This window comes from Sciurus vulgaris (genome assembly GCF_902686455.1).
Source record: "Sciurus vulgaris genome assembly, chromosome: 4".
In the NCBI taxonomy this organism is placed as follows: domain Eukaryota; kingdom Metazoa; phylum Chordata; class Mammalia; order Rodentia; family Sciuridae; genus Sciurus; species Sciurus vulgaris.
The window spans coordinates 35,768,386-35,786,792 of NC_136464.1; the positions used below are offsets into that span (position 1 = coordinate 35,768,386).

At 33.9% G+C, this 18,407-nt stretch overlaps 1 protein-coding gene across 1 annotated transcript in view; it reads right to left on the reverse strand.

Annotated features, from left to right (window-relative positions):
• TBC1D12 (TBC1 domain family member 12) overlaps nt 1–18,407 on the reverse strand; it is a 79,753-nt gene that overhangs the window by 45,000 nt on the left and 16,346 nt on the right. Inside the window, exon 2 of the mRNA XM_079138695.1 lies at nt 5,575–5,698. Within this exon, the coding sequence (XP_078994821.1) occupies nt 5,575–5,698 (124 nt within the window). The remainder of the gene's footprint in view (nt 1–5,574; nt 5,699–18,407) is intronic.

Genomic DNA, 18,407 nt, shown 5'->3' on the forward strand with positions numbered 1-18,407 from the left:
AGCAGGAACCTTTAAATATTTCTTAAAGAAGTAAAATATGGGGATTGGGAAGAAAGAATGAATAGTAGATTTTCTCCCAAGAAATAAAGAGGAAGAATAAAAAAGTAAAATATCCTAATATATACACTAATATCCATGTACTGACTTGATTGAAGGTTTAGTGAACAATGGGAACACTACCCTTGAAGGGTTAGTGTTAAACCACATTAGTAAGTAAACCCTCCATTCCTATATGCTGTAAACAGTTTACAGAGAGCCAAAAGAATGTTTCAGAAACAAAAGAAACTCTCCATGTTTCTAAGATCTCAATGCCATATCTGGCAGGGCGTGGTGGTGCACATCTGTAATCCCAGTGACTCAGGTGGCTGAGGCAGGAGGATTGCAAGTTTGAGGCCAGTCTCAGTAACTTAGCAAGATTCTGCCTCAAAATAAAAATTAAAAAGGACTGGGGATAGCTCAGTGGTATAACACCCCTGAGTTCAATGCTCAGTACCATTAAAAAAAAAAAAAAAAAAAAAAAAAAAATCTGCCCAAGATAAAAGAACTCTCTAACACCACTTCATCCAAAGTAGGGAAAATATCATGCTTGGAGTCAAAAGGGTATAGCCAATTATGATACCTTTGCTGATCCTAAATTTTATTTCAGAATCAAATTAGGGGAGATAAAAACCATACCACATTTCAAATTTAACTGAAATCTTGGGCCTTTTTAAGGTGACACAAGATTAGGTAAATAAATACGAAAACAAAACATAAAAGGTGTACTACTTTAAGGGACTTTTAGCACTTCATTGTTTTCTGGTATATACAGGAGAGCCTCAGTAAACTTCATTTTGGCAGTTATTAGCACAATTTTGTTTGTTTATTTTAATTTGAAGGCTGACATAATAAACAAAACTAAGATAAAGACAGAATGAATCAAATTTTAAGTTTCATAATCAACTGCATGCATATAATCAAACAACAGGTCCTCAGAGTATTTTCTAACTACAAATTATTTCTAAGTCTCTGTTTCTGATAATAGGAAAACATTTCCCTCAAAATTCTAGCCTAACATGAGGAAACTTAAATGTTTTGAATTCTGTCTTCTTTAATTAATTTAAGCTTCTCTTTTGAGGCTGATACATCTCCACTGTCCCAGAAGCACAGGGCCAGAATTGTTACGAGTTCATCTCTCAATCTTCAGAACATACAAATTAACCTTTTTTGAAAGTTAATTTATTCATACGTAGGATATGCATAATTTATCAATTCTGAATAAAGAACACACATGGAGCTACAAAGGTAGTTATTCACTACCTTTCAAGGTGACAACAGATTAGGTAAAAAAAAAGGGGAAAACAAAACACACAAGGGTATAATACTTTGAGGAACTTTTCAAGAATAAATTCTGAAAACAGTCCAGCCTCTCCACAATTTAACAATGATGAATAAAGCACTTTATTTTTGTAGGACTTAGCCAAATTTTACACCAAGAGCATAACCAATGAACTTATTTTCAAATATTATAATACTATAAACACAAATAACATTAATAACCAGAAAAGTTAACTCTAACACTTTCAAAGTGTTAACTATTACTCCCAGGGCACATATATGGTCGTCTATGTTAATGTTCTTAAAAGTTCAAAAATTTCAAAATCAAAGGTTTAACTGAGGAGAATTCTACTTTTGGACAGACTGTGCTCAGATTAAGAAATTAGTATCTTAAAAAAAAAAACTTTTTATTCTTGCCTGTCAAGTTGTGTGAAAGTGATTTAACTACTCAACTAAAATTTAACTAACTCAGAATAGCATTTGTGCTGAAAACCTTGCACTGTCATCTAAGTACTACAATCTCGTTTTTATATGAAGGATACCAATATGAAAATAGTGTCTAACCCGAAAGAAATGATGTTCATTTTCTGCTGAAAGAATGTCAGTTTGGCATAAATAGTGTATACTCACTCTAGAATGTAATTGTATTATAATTATATATAACATGGCTCATTTGAAATTATTCTCACTTGCAGTTTGAAGGTTAGAAAACAAATTATCTATATTCCAACTTTCTATCAAAACCAAAAACCCAGGTCAACTGAACTAAAATATAACTGAAGTACTATTTATATTTAATAGATGCAATTTTTATCATGGCTCACCAACTGGTTCAAAAGACCACAAGCAGGAATTTCATACCTGCAAGAGAACACATGTGATAATCCTCAAAAAATAATACCATAAATATTGTTGTGATTTGGGAATTGATCATAAAGTTAAATGCCAAACTTCAGTCAGTGTGACTTGGCTATCATCCTAAAATGTTTTTTATGTTTTTTTATTGTTAACATTGAAAGAACTAAAATTGACCAGGCCTTTAATAAAATTTACCATATGAATATTTTAAAAATGTATAACCAGCTTTCACTTAGAAATTTTGTGTATCTCTGAAAAGTTATGTAAAACACAAATTTCATATAAAAATAAATATTATATATATGGTGATATTGTTCTTAAAATAAACTGGAGAAAATTAGATATAATACCATATGTAAAAGTATACATATTTGAAAATAATTATACATGTTTTTAATACAAAAAATGAATTTTAAAAAGCCTAAAAAATGTGACAGGAAATACAAATGAGGTACATTATCATTTAATGTTTTATATTTTATAAAGAAAATAAAATCATGTTATGCCATTAGTAATTAATAGAGAAAAATTATATAAACCAAATCTTACTTTCCTATTTACTGAGTGTATAATCTTATAGAGGTTTTCCATCAAAAATTTAAAAACAGAATTCTGGCCCAATAATCATTATACTCATACTTCAGAATATAGCAAATTCTTTCTGAATACTTGCTTTAAAAATTATTGTACAATGAAATAATATTACCACTTCAATATCCTAATAAATCTTATGTTTTGCCACTCAAAAAGCAAGTGAGGCATATAGAAAGTTCAAAGGCATTTCTTTTGACCTTAGTACTTCTAGCCCCTATTCATTTTTTCAGGCAGTTTTACACCTGAATTGTTAGCTACCTCTTTGTTTCTCACAGTCTTAACAGATAAAGACCCTACCTTAAAATATGACAGATTAGTATTCTTCATGACTTCACTGGTAATGTGTTCCTTTTTTAAACTTCAGATTCTAAACATATAAAATCCACTTGAAAGGAGTACATGATAAAGAATCTTAAATAAAGTTTTATATTTATAATATTTTACAGAATTCAAAGTTCAAAGCTGAGAAAGTGTTTTCAAGTTGGAACAGAGTCAAAGTTGCAAATTTACCATCGCTATGAAGAAAAAAAACATGCCCACTTTAAAAATGGCAATTGCAGGGAAGACGACAGCAAAGCTAGACAAATGAGAAGCACAGAACTCACACCAGTAAGACTGAGAAAGCAGAAAGAGAGGGGCAGGAACATGCTCCGTCACATGATGAAAGCAATACATATGGAAAGGGGTCTGACTATCCATCGACAACAAACAAGACAACAAACAAATATGAAAAATACACCAAAAATACAGACAACTGGAAAGCTCAAAAATTAAAATAAGTGGAGAAATTATCATCTGAAAGGTCCAGAGAAGGGGCTGTAGAGGATGGCAACCATATTTTAATTTCACTTCTTCTCATACAAATAACAGTGGTTTTTTTACCTGACCACTCATCAAATTTCATACAATATATATTTAAAAGAGAGAAATGTAAGGCCTTAGCTTCCCAAAAATGAAAACAACAGAATATCACCAAAGAAAACAGTAATTCAACCAGTACGTGACTTAGAGACTCATAGTAAGAAAATACTATAAATCGCCAAAAAGTCAATACCTTTATAATTTTCAATAGTAAGAATACTGTTTGGCCTCGAGAGGGCGAACTTGGTCTTCTGGAAAAATTCTAGACACCAGTTACTTTCAGACTTTAAAATAAAAAAGAGGAGGTAAAATTTAAGATGTCAAAATAGCAGAGGTTCCCAACCTTTGTTGGTTAACAAGTCCCTTAGTGTCTCAGTAAATTTTTTTTCCCTCAAGCTGGGATAGGACCCAGGACCTCATGCCCTCTACCTGGGCTATATCCCTAGCCCTCAACATTTTTTTAACAGCACCTCCTAAGTCAAAAGAAAGAATAATAGTTCTGTTTAATAAGTATTTAAATCCAAACAATCTAATAAGAATTAATATCTTACCACTAAGCAAACATTTAAAAGAAATACACATAAGTTCAAAGTTTTATTTCATTCTTAAATAACCAGAATAAATTACTAATGGGGTGTGTATGCCTATCATATACCATACAATTTCTCAAACTCTGAAATCAGATTATACACCATCACCCTTGTTTTCTGTCCCATACTAACTTCTATACAGTATTTGCTTTTTATCATAGTAACCTAAGAAAAACCAGTCACAAAGATATGATGCCACAAAAAAGCATGCAGTACCACTTAGTGTTGAAACTATGTACTTCTTCAGGTTACCAGTCTTCACCATATCTGATGGATGTGGAGTAACACTGAACTTAGCATAAAAAGTAAATATCCCATGATTCCCCTGTGCGTAAACTGCTGCACACCAGGGTACCTGGGTCAGTCTAGGAATGACAACACTCTAGTTTTACATCCCAGCAGTTAAATAAGCTTTTCACTATTTCAATTAGCTGTAAATAAAATTAACTACAATATTTTTGGGTGTTTTTTTTTTTGCAGTGCTGGGGATTGAACCCAGGGCCTTCTACCGACTGAGCTATCTCCCTAGCCCAAAATTAACTACAATGTTTTTAAACAATGTTATAAAAATTACTTCTCTATATTATTTCCTTAGAGGAAATTTTTTTTTCCCAATTTGAATGATGATTATTGCCTTAATGTGATTCTTTTTATAGGTGTTAGCTATGTTAAATCTTGCAATTCAGGAGAAAAACAGGAAATTCATTATGTATCTTCTTCTAAGCAACAACTTCTACGAAATTCAAAGCAATAACTTCTATGAATTCAAACTGATCCAGTTTCATTGATCCAGTACTGAGAAACACAAGTTCAGGAGTCAAATAAGATTTGAAAGTCTTAACAACTCAAAAATGTGGATATTAATATAACTATTAGAAGCACTGGTTTCTGAATTGCTAGAAACAGACTGTGTGGCAACTCTTTTCAAAAATCCTTCCTTTAGACAGAACACTAGAAAAACGACAGAATTTGACCGCATAATCTACTCAACTTTTGCTTTTTACTCTATCATCAGTTCACAGCTAGCAATATTCATAAAATCTGTACAACTGGCAAATGTTATCAAGTGCAAGTGGAAGTCAAAGTATCTGGTGAGAATGATTGACTAAGTTTTTTTTTAAGCTATCTAAAGAATAATTGGGAAAGAAAATCAATGTTCTGCTACTTTAAAGAATTATCACAACCATAAAATATAATCAGAATATTGTGGCCTTTTTTTTTTAAAAATAAGATTACTATAAATATTTATGATCCTAAAAGTTTGTATCTAGAAAAATAAAAATGAATATGGTCATTAACAAAAAGAATGCTTAAAAATCGATGGTAAAGTACATAGTCATATATTAGTATTTACCTGCTGAATGATTCTGGAAGTTTTCTGAAGATTCTCTCTGGGAGGGACTTTACCAAATAATTTCCAACCAGGAGCACTATGGACAACCGATTTGAGTTCCTTTGTTCTTTTTGGGAAAAGGTTTCTGAAAAACAGAAAAGTTACATGAACTGTATATTTTATAACCAGGGAACTATTAAATAGTAATTTTTAAATTGTTTATTCCCCCCCAAAAATGAAAAATACTCCTAAAGAAAGTTATTTCTATTATTTACCCTGCTATTTCTTAACCTAACAGGACTCAATTAAGAATACTGGTTTTTTGTCCAGTGCAATGACGCACACCTGTCTGTAATCCTAGCAGCTTGGGAAGCTGAGGCAGGAGGATCACAAGTTCAAAGCCAGCCTCACCAAAAGCGAGGTGCTAAGCAACTAAGTGAGGCCCTGCCCTTAAATAAAATACAAAATAGGGCTTGAGATATGGCTCAGTGGTCAAGTGCTCCTGCGTTCAACCCCTGGTACTCCCCAAAAATAATAATACCAGGTTTTCATAAAAGAGAATGAAATTATATCATTTGTATAAAAATGAATAGAACTTGAGAACATTAGGTTAAGCCAAAAAAGTCAAACTAAGAAAGTGAAGGGTCAGATAGTTTCTGTCATATGGAAACTAGAGAAGAAAAACTAAAAGGAAGATAGCAGAGTGGGGAGGTGGATCTCATGAAAATCAAAGGGAGATCAGAAGGGGAAAGGAACCTGGGGGAGGGAAGAAGGAAGGAAAAGGGGAAACACTGAGAATATTGGCCAAATTAGACTATTATATTGCGTATATTTACAAACATATAACAACAAATCTCACCATTATATGCAATTATAATGCACCAATAAAAATATGAAAAAGGATACCTGGCTTATATTAGAGTTTTTAGAAGAATCATTAACAAAGATATTAAGGAGATACACAATTAAATAAAATGTAAATATTTGCTTTGAATTAACAATTCATATACTTGACAATAAAAGCCAAAAATTTGAGAACAAAAAAAATTTTAAAAGAACCTATATAAAAGGTTTAAAGAATTGTATAATATTTAAAAATAATGGTCCCTTTTAGTAATATTTTATAATAATATTTATAATAATAATAATATTTATAATAATATTTATAATAAAAATGCATCTACTGATCCCCCACTACTATATGTATATGTGTCCTAAGATAGCTACACACAAGAAAGTTTAGGGCAAGAGTCAGTATACAACCAAGAAAAGTATCTCTCACTGAAAAAATCTAAATGAAAAACAAAAACAAACAAAAAAACCTTATACAATAATCAAGGATTTTACTTATAATATCAAACCCTAACCAACCAAATTAAGTACCTATCTGTGTATATAAGCCTAGATGATATTCAATCTATTTACCTATTAAAACAGTACAGCCATCAAGGACCAATTAGAAAAGGTACTGATGATTCCAATTAAATTATCAACCCTTTGTATAAACTATGATAAAAATGAACATGAAGAAAAATCTAAATTCACATATAGTTACAAATTATTTGAATTCTCAAATAACTAGGTTTAGCTACACTCAAAATACCATATATATATCTTAAAAGTACAATATAGTGATAATAAAGAAATATGTTTTTCTCTTTATTTGTTCTTTTTAGACATATATGACAATAAAGTATATTTTGACATATCATACATACATGGAGTATACTTATTCTAATTAGGATCCCATTCTTGCAGTTAGGATCATTGTTTTTAATACATAATGTTAAGAGGACCCTACAAAATAATAATCAATATAAAAGGGGAAAAAAAGCATTCCCATTTCCCTTGTTGTGCAAAAGAAAATAAGAGATGACTCAAGAAGTAATTTCTATTTGAAAAAGGTTTCATCTCAGAGACTATATATAGTGACTTAATTCTCTACTTCATAAGATCTCTAGATGGGAGGTTTTTGACAATGAATATACTGAGGTCCTGTAATACTTTCAAGATACAATTCATGGTCTATTAATTTAAACAATGTCTGATGTGTGTTTGCAACTTATCAATTCACAGCTTCTTAACTCCATATTTATCCTTCAATATATGCTCTATGGGAACAAAATTCTTTTAAACCTTTCTCTTTTAAAAGAAATATGAAACTATTTGGTTTTCTAAGCAGAGGGTACCTTATTGAAGAAGAGAGATCTCGTGTAGTTTCCAGCTGCTGCAGAGGGTCAGTGGTACGGGTATGAGAACATTCAATGGAATTCTGCTCAGCCTCAGGCCCAGACAATTTAAGTCCCTCAGCAAGCCTGCAGCCTCAGCCTGGAGATGGCTTTACTCTTGTCATGAAAACTGACCCCACCAAAGGTTTTCTATGGATACCAATGTTGCCAATTCTCTCCAAAGGCCCCACACAGTCAACCTGTCCCTACCCCTCAACAGTCTCACCAAGTTATACTTCCTCTACAAGTCCTCACATGACCTGCCTATCTAGAAGATCTACCATCCATTCACATTAAAAAACCCAGGAGAAAATCTTTATTGCCATGGTTTATGCAAAGAATTATTGGATGTGCCACCAAAAACATGTTCCATAAAAGAAAAATTTATGAAGTTGGTTTAATCAACTGAAAAACATTTGCATTTTAAAAGATATCATTGAGTCTAAATATCAGAATAGGAAGACATAGAGACCAGTTCCTCCAAGAAAGTAAAAATTGAACTAGAGAGAGTAACTGGAATAAACTACTTCAGAACTCTGGAACCTGATCAGACACTTTTTACAACCAGGGGCATGCTTGGTAAAGGGAAGGGCTACTGATCTTTCCTAAGTGAGAGACATGCACAAGGCAACAACCTTCCCCCATTCCTTAGACGCCTGCCTCTTGTGGCAATGGGAATAATCCATGTTTCTGGAGTGGTTAAATACTACTGAGGGACAATAGGGTGATGTCCTTCAAAAACCTGGGGTTGGTTGAGAAGATAGCTCAGTAGAGTGCTTGCCTTGTAAGCACAAGGCCCTAGGTTCAAGCCCCAGCACCTCAAAAACAAACAAACAAACAAACAAAATCCCTGGGGTTGTGCATTTTGATTGGTCTGAAGTGCCTGAAGGGACTGGCACAGACATATCAGTTTCAGTCCTTTCCACAGTAGCAGATTTCACTGTTGGTTTCTATCAAAACACCAAAAGAGGTAGATCCCTTTTTGTCCCCCTTTTTGGAGCAGACATTTAAAGAAATCTTTGTCGGGCCATTAAAAGAAATAATAGAACAGAATTTTTTTGTTTTTTGTTTTTTAGAATAAGTATGTCACATGCATTTGAGAAAAACTAAAGTATGATTTCAATTTACTACAGTATTTCATTATAGTAAAGACGCTAAAGGAATCAGGATACTTCTGTATCAGGATTACTTATCAACAGCAGTGCCTTTTCCCTGGATTTCAAAGCAATTTGGCATTAACAAGACTATGTCCCAAGAGGAAGAAACACAATCAGTGCCTATCTGTCCCTGAATATCTCTGCTCTGCTTTCCAATGTTTTAGAAAGCCACTTTCTCCACAAAACTTAAGCACCTTTTATCATAAGATGGAAAGGAGTCAATTCTTCCTTCGTCTCATGTAAGACCCGAGGCCTCCTCCTAGGACTCTGTCACCAGTACCAAGTGTAACTGGCCCTCAGATTTAACCAATCATGGATTCAAAACACTTGAAAAACATTGCCTGTATGAACACAGCATATTATTTCCACAGCATTTACATTGAATTGGGTGTCATTGGTAACTCAGAGATGATTTAAAGTATATGCGAGGATTAGAACAGAAATTTTTGACTACATAGAACAAGGATCACACACTTTGCAAAAACAGCTTAGAAAGGTCACAGATGGATCCAACCCTCAACAAGCAAATCCACAATCACTGAGGAGTGGGAGAAACAGACTTACCACAGTATAAAACTCAGAATGTCCGATTCTCAATTTAAAAAATTATAAAACATACAAAGAAACAAGAAGTAGAGATCACTGGCAGGACAAAAACCATCCCTAAGAAATTCCAGACAATGAAATTACTGTTCAGAGATGTTAAATCAATAACCTTTAAAAAAAATGTGCTCTAGGAGCTAAAGGAAAGCACGGACAAAGAACTAAAGGAAATTGAGAGAAAACAAGGCAACATATGAACCAAATGAGAACTTTAAATAAAAGACACAGAAATTATAAAAAGGAATCAAACAAATTTTTGGCATCAAAGGACAATTCAAGAGAACAAAGAGACAACCCATTCAACAACAACAAAAAAATACTTACAAACCATATCTGATAAAAGTGTAGTATCCAGGCACTAAGGAGCACCTGTAACTCAACAAAAATAAATAAAAAGTAAACAAACAACACAATTAAAGGTGGGCAAAATATTTTAATACCACGTTTCTTCAAAGAAGATCTACAAATAGTTATTAAACACAAAAGAGTCAAATTCACTTGTCATTAAGAAAATACAAAACCAAAATTAGATACTACTTCACAGTGACTAGAATGGCTGTTATTTAAAACACACACACACACACACACACACACACACACACACACACACACACACATACAGAGAAAAAGTCATGTGAGGACACAGCAAGCCAAGGAGAGACTTTGGGAGGATAATTCCATCAACACCTTGATTTTAGGGGCTGGGGAGATAGCTCAGTCGGTAGAGTGCTTGCCTTGTAAGCACAAGGCCCTGGGTTCAATCCCCAGCACCACCACCACCACCCCCCCCCCCCAAAAAAAAAAAAAAAACAAAAAAATCTTGACTTTAGACTTCCAACCTCCAAAACCATGAGAAAATAAATGTCTGCTTTTAGTCACCCAGTCTTTAGTATTTTGCTATGGTAGCCATAGAAAACTAATAAAACCTACAATGGCTCATTATTCAGTCACAAAAAGGAACAAAGTTCTAATACATGATACAATATGGGTGAACCTTAAAAACACTGCTGCTGGGTGTGATGGCACATGCCTATAAACCCAGTGACCTGGGAGGCTGAACAGTAGGATCACAAGTTCCAGGCAAGACTCTGAAATTTACCAAATTTACCAAGACCCAGTCTCAAAATAAAAAATAAAAAGTGCTAGGAATGTAGTTCAGTGGTAAAGTGCCCCTGGGTTCAATCCCCAATACCAAAAACAAAAAATCAAAAACAAACAAGAAAAAAAAAAAAAAAAAAAAGGCAAAAACACTGTGCTCAGGCAAATGAGCCGTAGAGAAAGGAATTAGTATTTTGTAACTTTATTTATGTGAAGTATCTAGAATAGGCAATTCATACAAACAGAAAGTGGAACATATGTCACCAGGAGCTGGAAAAAGAATAAGAAGTTAGTGCTTAATGACTGAAGAGCTTCTGCGTGGGATAACAGAATTCTGTAAGTAAATAACGGTGATGGTGGACAACATTGTGAATGTACTTAATGTGATTGAACTGCAAAACTGTATACTTCAAAATGACTAAAATAGTCAAGTTTTATGCTATTTTACTACAATACTATTTTTTCCTTTTTAAAATTATCATCATTTTGAAACAGGGTCTACCTGTGTTGCTCAAACTGATCTCCAACTCCTGGGCTCAAGACATTCCTTTTGCCCCAGTCTTCTAAGTAGTTGGGATTACAGGCACAGGCTACCACAACCAGCAACCACAATTTATAAAACACAATAAGAAATTCAAAAGATACGCCAAATATTAAGAGAAAAATACTTGTATTTTTGAGTAAATACTTCCAATTCAACAATATAAAGAACTCTTACGGTTTCATAAAAGAACTATTTTTAAAAAGCAAAAGATATGAATAGACATTTTACCAAGGAAAATATATTAAAGTTAATAAGCTACATGAAAATATGTTCAATATTATTAGTCATTAAGGAAATGTCAATCAAAATCACAATGAAATACCTCTTCACATTCTCAAGAAGAGCTATAATAAAAAAAAGAGCTATAATCGACCATAAAACAAAGCCATTTCCTGTCTAGGTGTCTACCCAAGAGAAATAAAAACTTATGTTGAAAGATTTGCCTAGCATGCATAAGGCCTTGGGTTCAACCTTCAGGGCTTGCAATTTCATAAATGCACACAAGTGATACAGTATATCCAAGCAATGGAATACTATTCAGCAACAAAAAGGAACAAAATAACTGATACATGCTACAATATCGCCAAACTCAAGAACATTATGCTAGGTGAACTGGGTATGTGGCTCAACAACATGCCTGAGGCCCTTGCAACACCATCAACAACAACAAAAAGTTATGCTAAATGAGAGAAGCCAGATATATAAGTTCACATATTGCATAAGTTTATTTATATAAAATTATCCAGGTAAGGAAAATCTGTAGAGATATAAACTAGATCAGCAGTTGCCCTAGGCATCTCTTATGGAGATGGAAATATTCTAAAACTAGATTGTGGTGATGTCTGCACAACTCTATTAATAATCATTGAATTATACATTTTAAATGGGTGAATTTTACACTATGCAAATTATACCTCAATAAAGCTATACTATACAAGTCTATTAGAACTAACAAGAGAGAACAGACAATGCCCAAAGGTAGTCTTTTGTCAAGTTCACTAAAACCATTTCCAATGTGATTTATCAAAAGGGGGGGGGGGGTTAGAAATAAATAATATGAGGAATCAAGAAAAGGAAATAAAATCAAATACAGCAAAAATTTTAAGAAGAGAATACTATAACTTTGCCAATAATTTAGAGTATTTTGATAAAATGAACAGATTTATAGAAAAATACAATGTTCCAAAAAGATCCAGAAGAAATAGAAATGTCAATAGTCCCAAACTATTTCAAAAATAATAGTTAAAATTTCTCCCATAAAGAAATCAGGCATGGGTCTTGGGATATAGCCCAGTTGGTAGAGTTCTTGCTCACATGCACAAGGCCCTGGGTTCAATACCCAGCACCACACACACACACACACACACACACACACACACACCAAAAAAAAAAAAAAAAAAAAAAAAAAAAAAAAATCAGGCATAAATGTACTACATGGAAGTTTTGACAAATTTTCAATATAGAGGTTATACCAATATTACATAAACTATTTTAGAGACTGAAAACAAGAAAAATCCCTAATCAAATTTGAAAAGCTAGTAACAGCAAAACGAGACAGGAAAAGGGTGACAGTAAAATTACAGACCAATCTAATTCATGAACATAAAAGTGAAAATTCTAAAAATATTAGCAAACAATATAACCTTGTATAAGGTAGACAAATACATTATGATTAGGTTGGGTATCTCAGAAATACAACAGTAATCAAATATTAAAGAGCTTTAGCATTATCTAATACATTAACATACTAAATTGCTATCTAATATATTAATAGAAAAGCTATATGATCACCTCAATAAAAGTTTCAAAAATATATGGTAAAATTAAACACTTTATGATAGAAACTGTTAAAAGAGGACCAGAGGGGTTGGGGTTGGGGTTCAGTGGTGGAGCGCTTACCTAGCATGTATGAGGCACTGAGTTCGATTCTCAGCACTACATATAAATAAATGAATGAAAATAAAGGTCCATCAACAATTTAAAAAAATATATTTAAAAAGAAGACCAGAAAAAAACTTCCTTCAGAGAATGGACTTTTTACATCTCACCTGCAAAACCAACCCCAGTCACTTAGGCAGGAAGGAGAGAGAAGACTTCAAAAAGAACTGGAGAGCAAAAGATTTTCTTATAAAAAAAAAAGAAATGGGGGAATGTAATGTATAAAGCTGCCCCCCCGCCCATCAGGTACAGCCATTTTGCCTGCCTCCCAACTACATGTCAATCTGTGAACATCCTAGCTAGCTGTTGGTTCATTAGTCAGATTGCAAGTATCCTTCTCCGATATTGGTCCCGTTAGCCTGGCAGAATTCAACTGTTTTACTGTGGCTTCCCTGCCATCTTTTTTCCATTCTTCTGTCTCTCCTCCTCACTTTTCTCTATCCTCCTGGCTTTCCACTCTCTCTAGCATGCACCCTTTCTTTTCCTTTCTCTTTTCCTCTCATTTTCCCTCTTATCCTGCAGGGAGACACTCTGATTGCTTAATAAATTTCCTTATGTGAAAAACAAAAACAAAAACTTCCTTCACTTGATAAAGAACACATCAAAAACATCAAAAACCTAGATCAAATGTCATCATTGACAAAATACCAGAAACATAATAATTTGAAATTGGAAACAACACAAAAACACCAGTGTCCCCGTTTCTTTTTCCTTTCTCTCTCTCTCTCTCTCTCTCTCTCTCTCTCTCTCTCTCTCTCTCTCTCTCTCTCTCTCTCTCTCTTTTGGTAAGGGGAGGTACTGGGGGTTGAACCCAGGGGCACTTTACCACTGAGCTACATCCCTAGCCTAGGGTCTCACTAAAGTGCTCAGAGTCTACTAAGTTACTAAGGCTCAAACTTGTGATCCTCCTGCCTCAGTCTCTGGAGTAGCTGGAACAACAGTTATGCACCACTGCATTTCTATTCAACATTATAGTGAAGGTTTTACCTAGACAAGAAGGAGAAAAGATAGGATTGAAAAGAAGAAGCAAAAATCATTATTTACAGAAAATATGAAAATCTGCATTAAAAACTCTAAGAGTCTACTATCAAATTATTAGAGTTCAGCAAGTGGTTGGTTATAAGAGCAAAAGAAACAAAACCAAACCAGTTTTAACTTCATATCCATCCACAACAGTTGGAAATACAAAAAACTAAAAGGGTTACAATAGCAAAATAATGATGATTTAGCACCCAGGAATAAATAAAACCAATCATTAAATATTTTTTTGGAGAAAATGAAATAAAATGAGACAATCTAACTGAAGCACATTAAAGAAGACCTAAATAAACAGAAAGATGACCCATATTTACAGAAAGACTATCACAAAAATATCAATTCTCCCCAAATTGATCTATAAACTCCCCTAACAACATTTCAGAGGAACTTGAAGAGGGGGGGAAAAAAAAACTCCAAACTTTATATTAAATAACAATGAACCAAGAATAAGAAGACATTCTGAGGAAGAAAAAGGTAAGGCTGAGCTGCTCTGCCAGATATTCAAATTTACCACAGCACTACAGTTTTTAAGATAATGTGGCAGTTGTACAGGGACCAAGAAATTAACGGGAAAAGAATACACAACTCAGAAACACACCTCAGCATAAAAGAAAACAGAGGTTGCAATGCAGATCAATGAGGAAAGGAGAGATCATTTAATAAATGCTTGCTTCTGGGACCTCTGGCTATCAACATAAGGGAAAATGAAATTGGATCCCAACCACATTATCATACGTTAAGAATCAATTCCCAGTATATCAAATACTTACACATGAAAGGCAAACTTCAAAAAGTTTTAAGAACAAACAGAAGAATTTTTCTTAAAATCTCACAGAAGTGAAAAACCTAAAAACAAGACCCCAAAGCACTCATCTTTTAAAACCTGATAAAATCATCATTACAACTAAGGACTTCTGTTCAAATAACAGTCTAATTGATACAGCAAAAAGATATAAATTTGGAGAAGAAACTCCAATACATATAAATGACAAAAGATTAGTACAGACTGAGCATAACTAATTTAAAAATTAAAAAATCTGAAAGGCTCTGAAACCCAAAACTTTGTGAATACTTACATGACACAAAAAAATCTTTGTGTTTTGGAGCATTTCAGACTTTTAGATTAAGAATGCTCTACTGATAAAGTCTATGTAAATATTTCAAAATCCAGAAAACTCCTAAATCTGAAATAACTCCAACCCCTCACATTTCAGATAAGTGATATTTAATCTATATACAGAAAATAAAAAGAACTCCAACTAATTGTTTTCATAAAAGACTGACTAACAGAAGAAAAATTAAAGCTATTAAAAGGTATTGTACACAGAGAGAAAACAAAGGGCAAATAGAGGGACTCTATCAAAAGGTATTTAGCCTCATAAGTAATAACAGAGCTCACAAACTAAAACCAGAATAACACTTTACATATATATAGTACTAAGAAACCCTATAATAGTAATTCTAGAGGGAGAAGGACACTGCTAAGAATTTACATTGTTATGATGACATTTGTTTCTAGTTCATAAAGTTGAACAGCTGCATAACCTAACATCTAGTTACATACCCTAGAGAAAGTCCTGGACATGTGTACTAAAGACATATATAAGAATATTCAAGGAAACAGTACACATCAAGAGAAAGAATAATTCTTTCAGGATTCCAAAGGTAGATAGTCTCACGGTATGAATACAATTTACACAGCAATGATGGAGGGAAGAGGTCACACTTATACTGTAGTCTTCATGTTTTGGGAGAAGTAGGGAAGAGAGGAAGACTCTAAGCTTCCCTCCCTGTCCCCTCCCTATTCATCTCCATCTGAAAGGCTGAATTTTGGTGGCAGACACTCTAAGAGCAGAGAGGATATTCTACTATTACAAGGTTAAGTTAACTTTGTACCCCTCTGCCCTCCATCCCCATAGGAGAAAGGCCTGCTATGCTAGTGACTGGCTGAGTAAATTCAATTCAGGTTAAATATCAGAAGGCCCACTGCAGCCAAACGTGGAAGCAGTATCTTTTGATTCACATGTTATCTGTACTGAAGCTGATGTTTTGAGGTCCCATCTATTTTCCCGTCTTTTTCTCAATTGATTACATATTCAGATGGGGGTGATTGTGTTATTTATTAGACCTCCTTAAACTCTAATGGTCAAGTTTTTGTTTTGTTTTCTTAATAAATTTCATTTTTGTACAGGAGGTTGTTGAACCCAGTGTACTTTACATCCCCTACCCCTATTTACTTTTTTTTTGATTGTGGTCCTGGGGATTAAACCCAGGGTCTCACACAATGCCAGGCAAGAGAACTATCACTGAGCAGCATCCCCAACCTAGTGAAGTTTTTATAAATCTAAAAGTACCATATGGCTTCAGATATGCTGAACATATTAAGAACAACTGTGTGTATTCTAATAATTTTCTTTTCTTTTTTCTATTTTTAGAGACAGGGATCTTGCTATGTGACCCAGGCTAGACTCAAATTCCTGGGCTCAAGCCATCCTCCTGTCTCAGCCTCCAAGTAGCTGGAACTAAGGGTGCATAACATCACATTTTCTTTTTTCCACCCTGGGATACATCTTGTCCATACAAAAAGAGAATGGGGAATAGTACTATTAATCTATCTTTCCCCCTTCAAATTCATCCTCTACTTCTATAAACACTACGCGCACACACACACACGCCATGTTCACATATGCACCTATCCACACGAACATATCATCTTCCATTCTCTCCACTAATTTATTTCCAATATTTTTAGCAAAAAGAAATTGAGAAAATCAGTTGTACCAGCTACAGAACAGTACCAGATTCTTGCTTCTGTAATACTGAAAACACAAAGGGAAAAAAAAGAAAGAAAGAAAAGAGGCATACCAAAAACAACAAAAAACATTAGTGTGAGAAAGAGAAAAAGGGAAACAAAAGGTCTGGCAACCATTTCTGTGCCTTCTCCCTGAGTGGTTTGATAAAATGATTCTAGCTTGTTAATATTTGTTAGTAGTTGCTTCACATATCTGTGTCTGTTTGCAATTTTTTAAGATTTCTTCATTTATTTTGCCTTGCTTTAAGAAGGGGTTGCATATAAGATTCCAAACCATTGCCTATAAGACCTTATTAAAAGATAAAGCTGACCAAAGAGGGGCAAAACTTATTTACACCATGCAAGTTTTCTGCTCTTGAGTTCATGTGTTTTCATTTAGTTTTCAGTTGTTGTTATCGTTTTTTTGGTGCTGGGGGTTGAACCCAGGAGCTCTTCACCACTAGAGCTACACTCCCTCCTTTTTATTTTTTTATTTGGAGATGGTCTAAGTTGATGAGGCTGGCCTTGAACTTGATACTCCTGCCTCAGTCTCTCAAGTCACTGGGATTACAGGTGTGCACCATTATGCCTGGCTTCATGATTTCTTAAGCTAACAGAATCTTTAGTGCTTGGGCCTCTAGGAATTGGCAAACTCAGACAAAGCAATGTAAATTTCATAATATCTCAGACTGTGAAATTTGACACCATAGAAATCTGAGTACCTAACCCTGAATCTTCTCACTGCCAATAATATCAATGCTAGCCAAAACAAAAAACAAAAAAGTTGCTTAACTTTTACATCTATGGCTTTTAATTTTTTAGAGTCATTAGATGAATTTTAGTCAGCACTTCAATAGAATTCTACATTTAAAAAGGGATTGAGGGCTGTCGATATAGCCCATCTTGTAGAGTGCCTGCCTCGCATGCTCGAGGCCCGGGTTCGAGTCCCCAGCACAGTGGGATTTCAGAAATAAAAAGAGATTGGAATAGTTTTCTAAACAGAGAAGTAGCCAACTTAAAAATTTGAACTTATAACCTGATCTCCAAATTCAGTTTCAGGGGGAGTTGGACCACTGAAAACATTTCAACTTTCTGAACATTGTGTTTAAACTACCCCAAAGAACTGAAAGCCAAAAAGAAAACATTAACAAGTGACCATGGAATGCTATAGTCAACTACATAATCAATTCAAAGAAGTGTAAGTACAGTTTCTTTAAAATTCAGTACATTCACTACCCTTGGTATTTTGGCTAAAGTCTGGCACAAAGATTACTTACATTCTTTCCAAACCTCAATCATTTTTCATTTGAAAAAGACTTTGAGCTGACTACACACACAAAAACATACTTTTTTTTTTTTTTTTTTTGGTTAGAGTAAGGACTTTTTTTATTTAATAGGCCCTACTTAACTATCCTGGCTATTTTCAGAGAACAGAACTATTTAAAAAAGAGAGAATT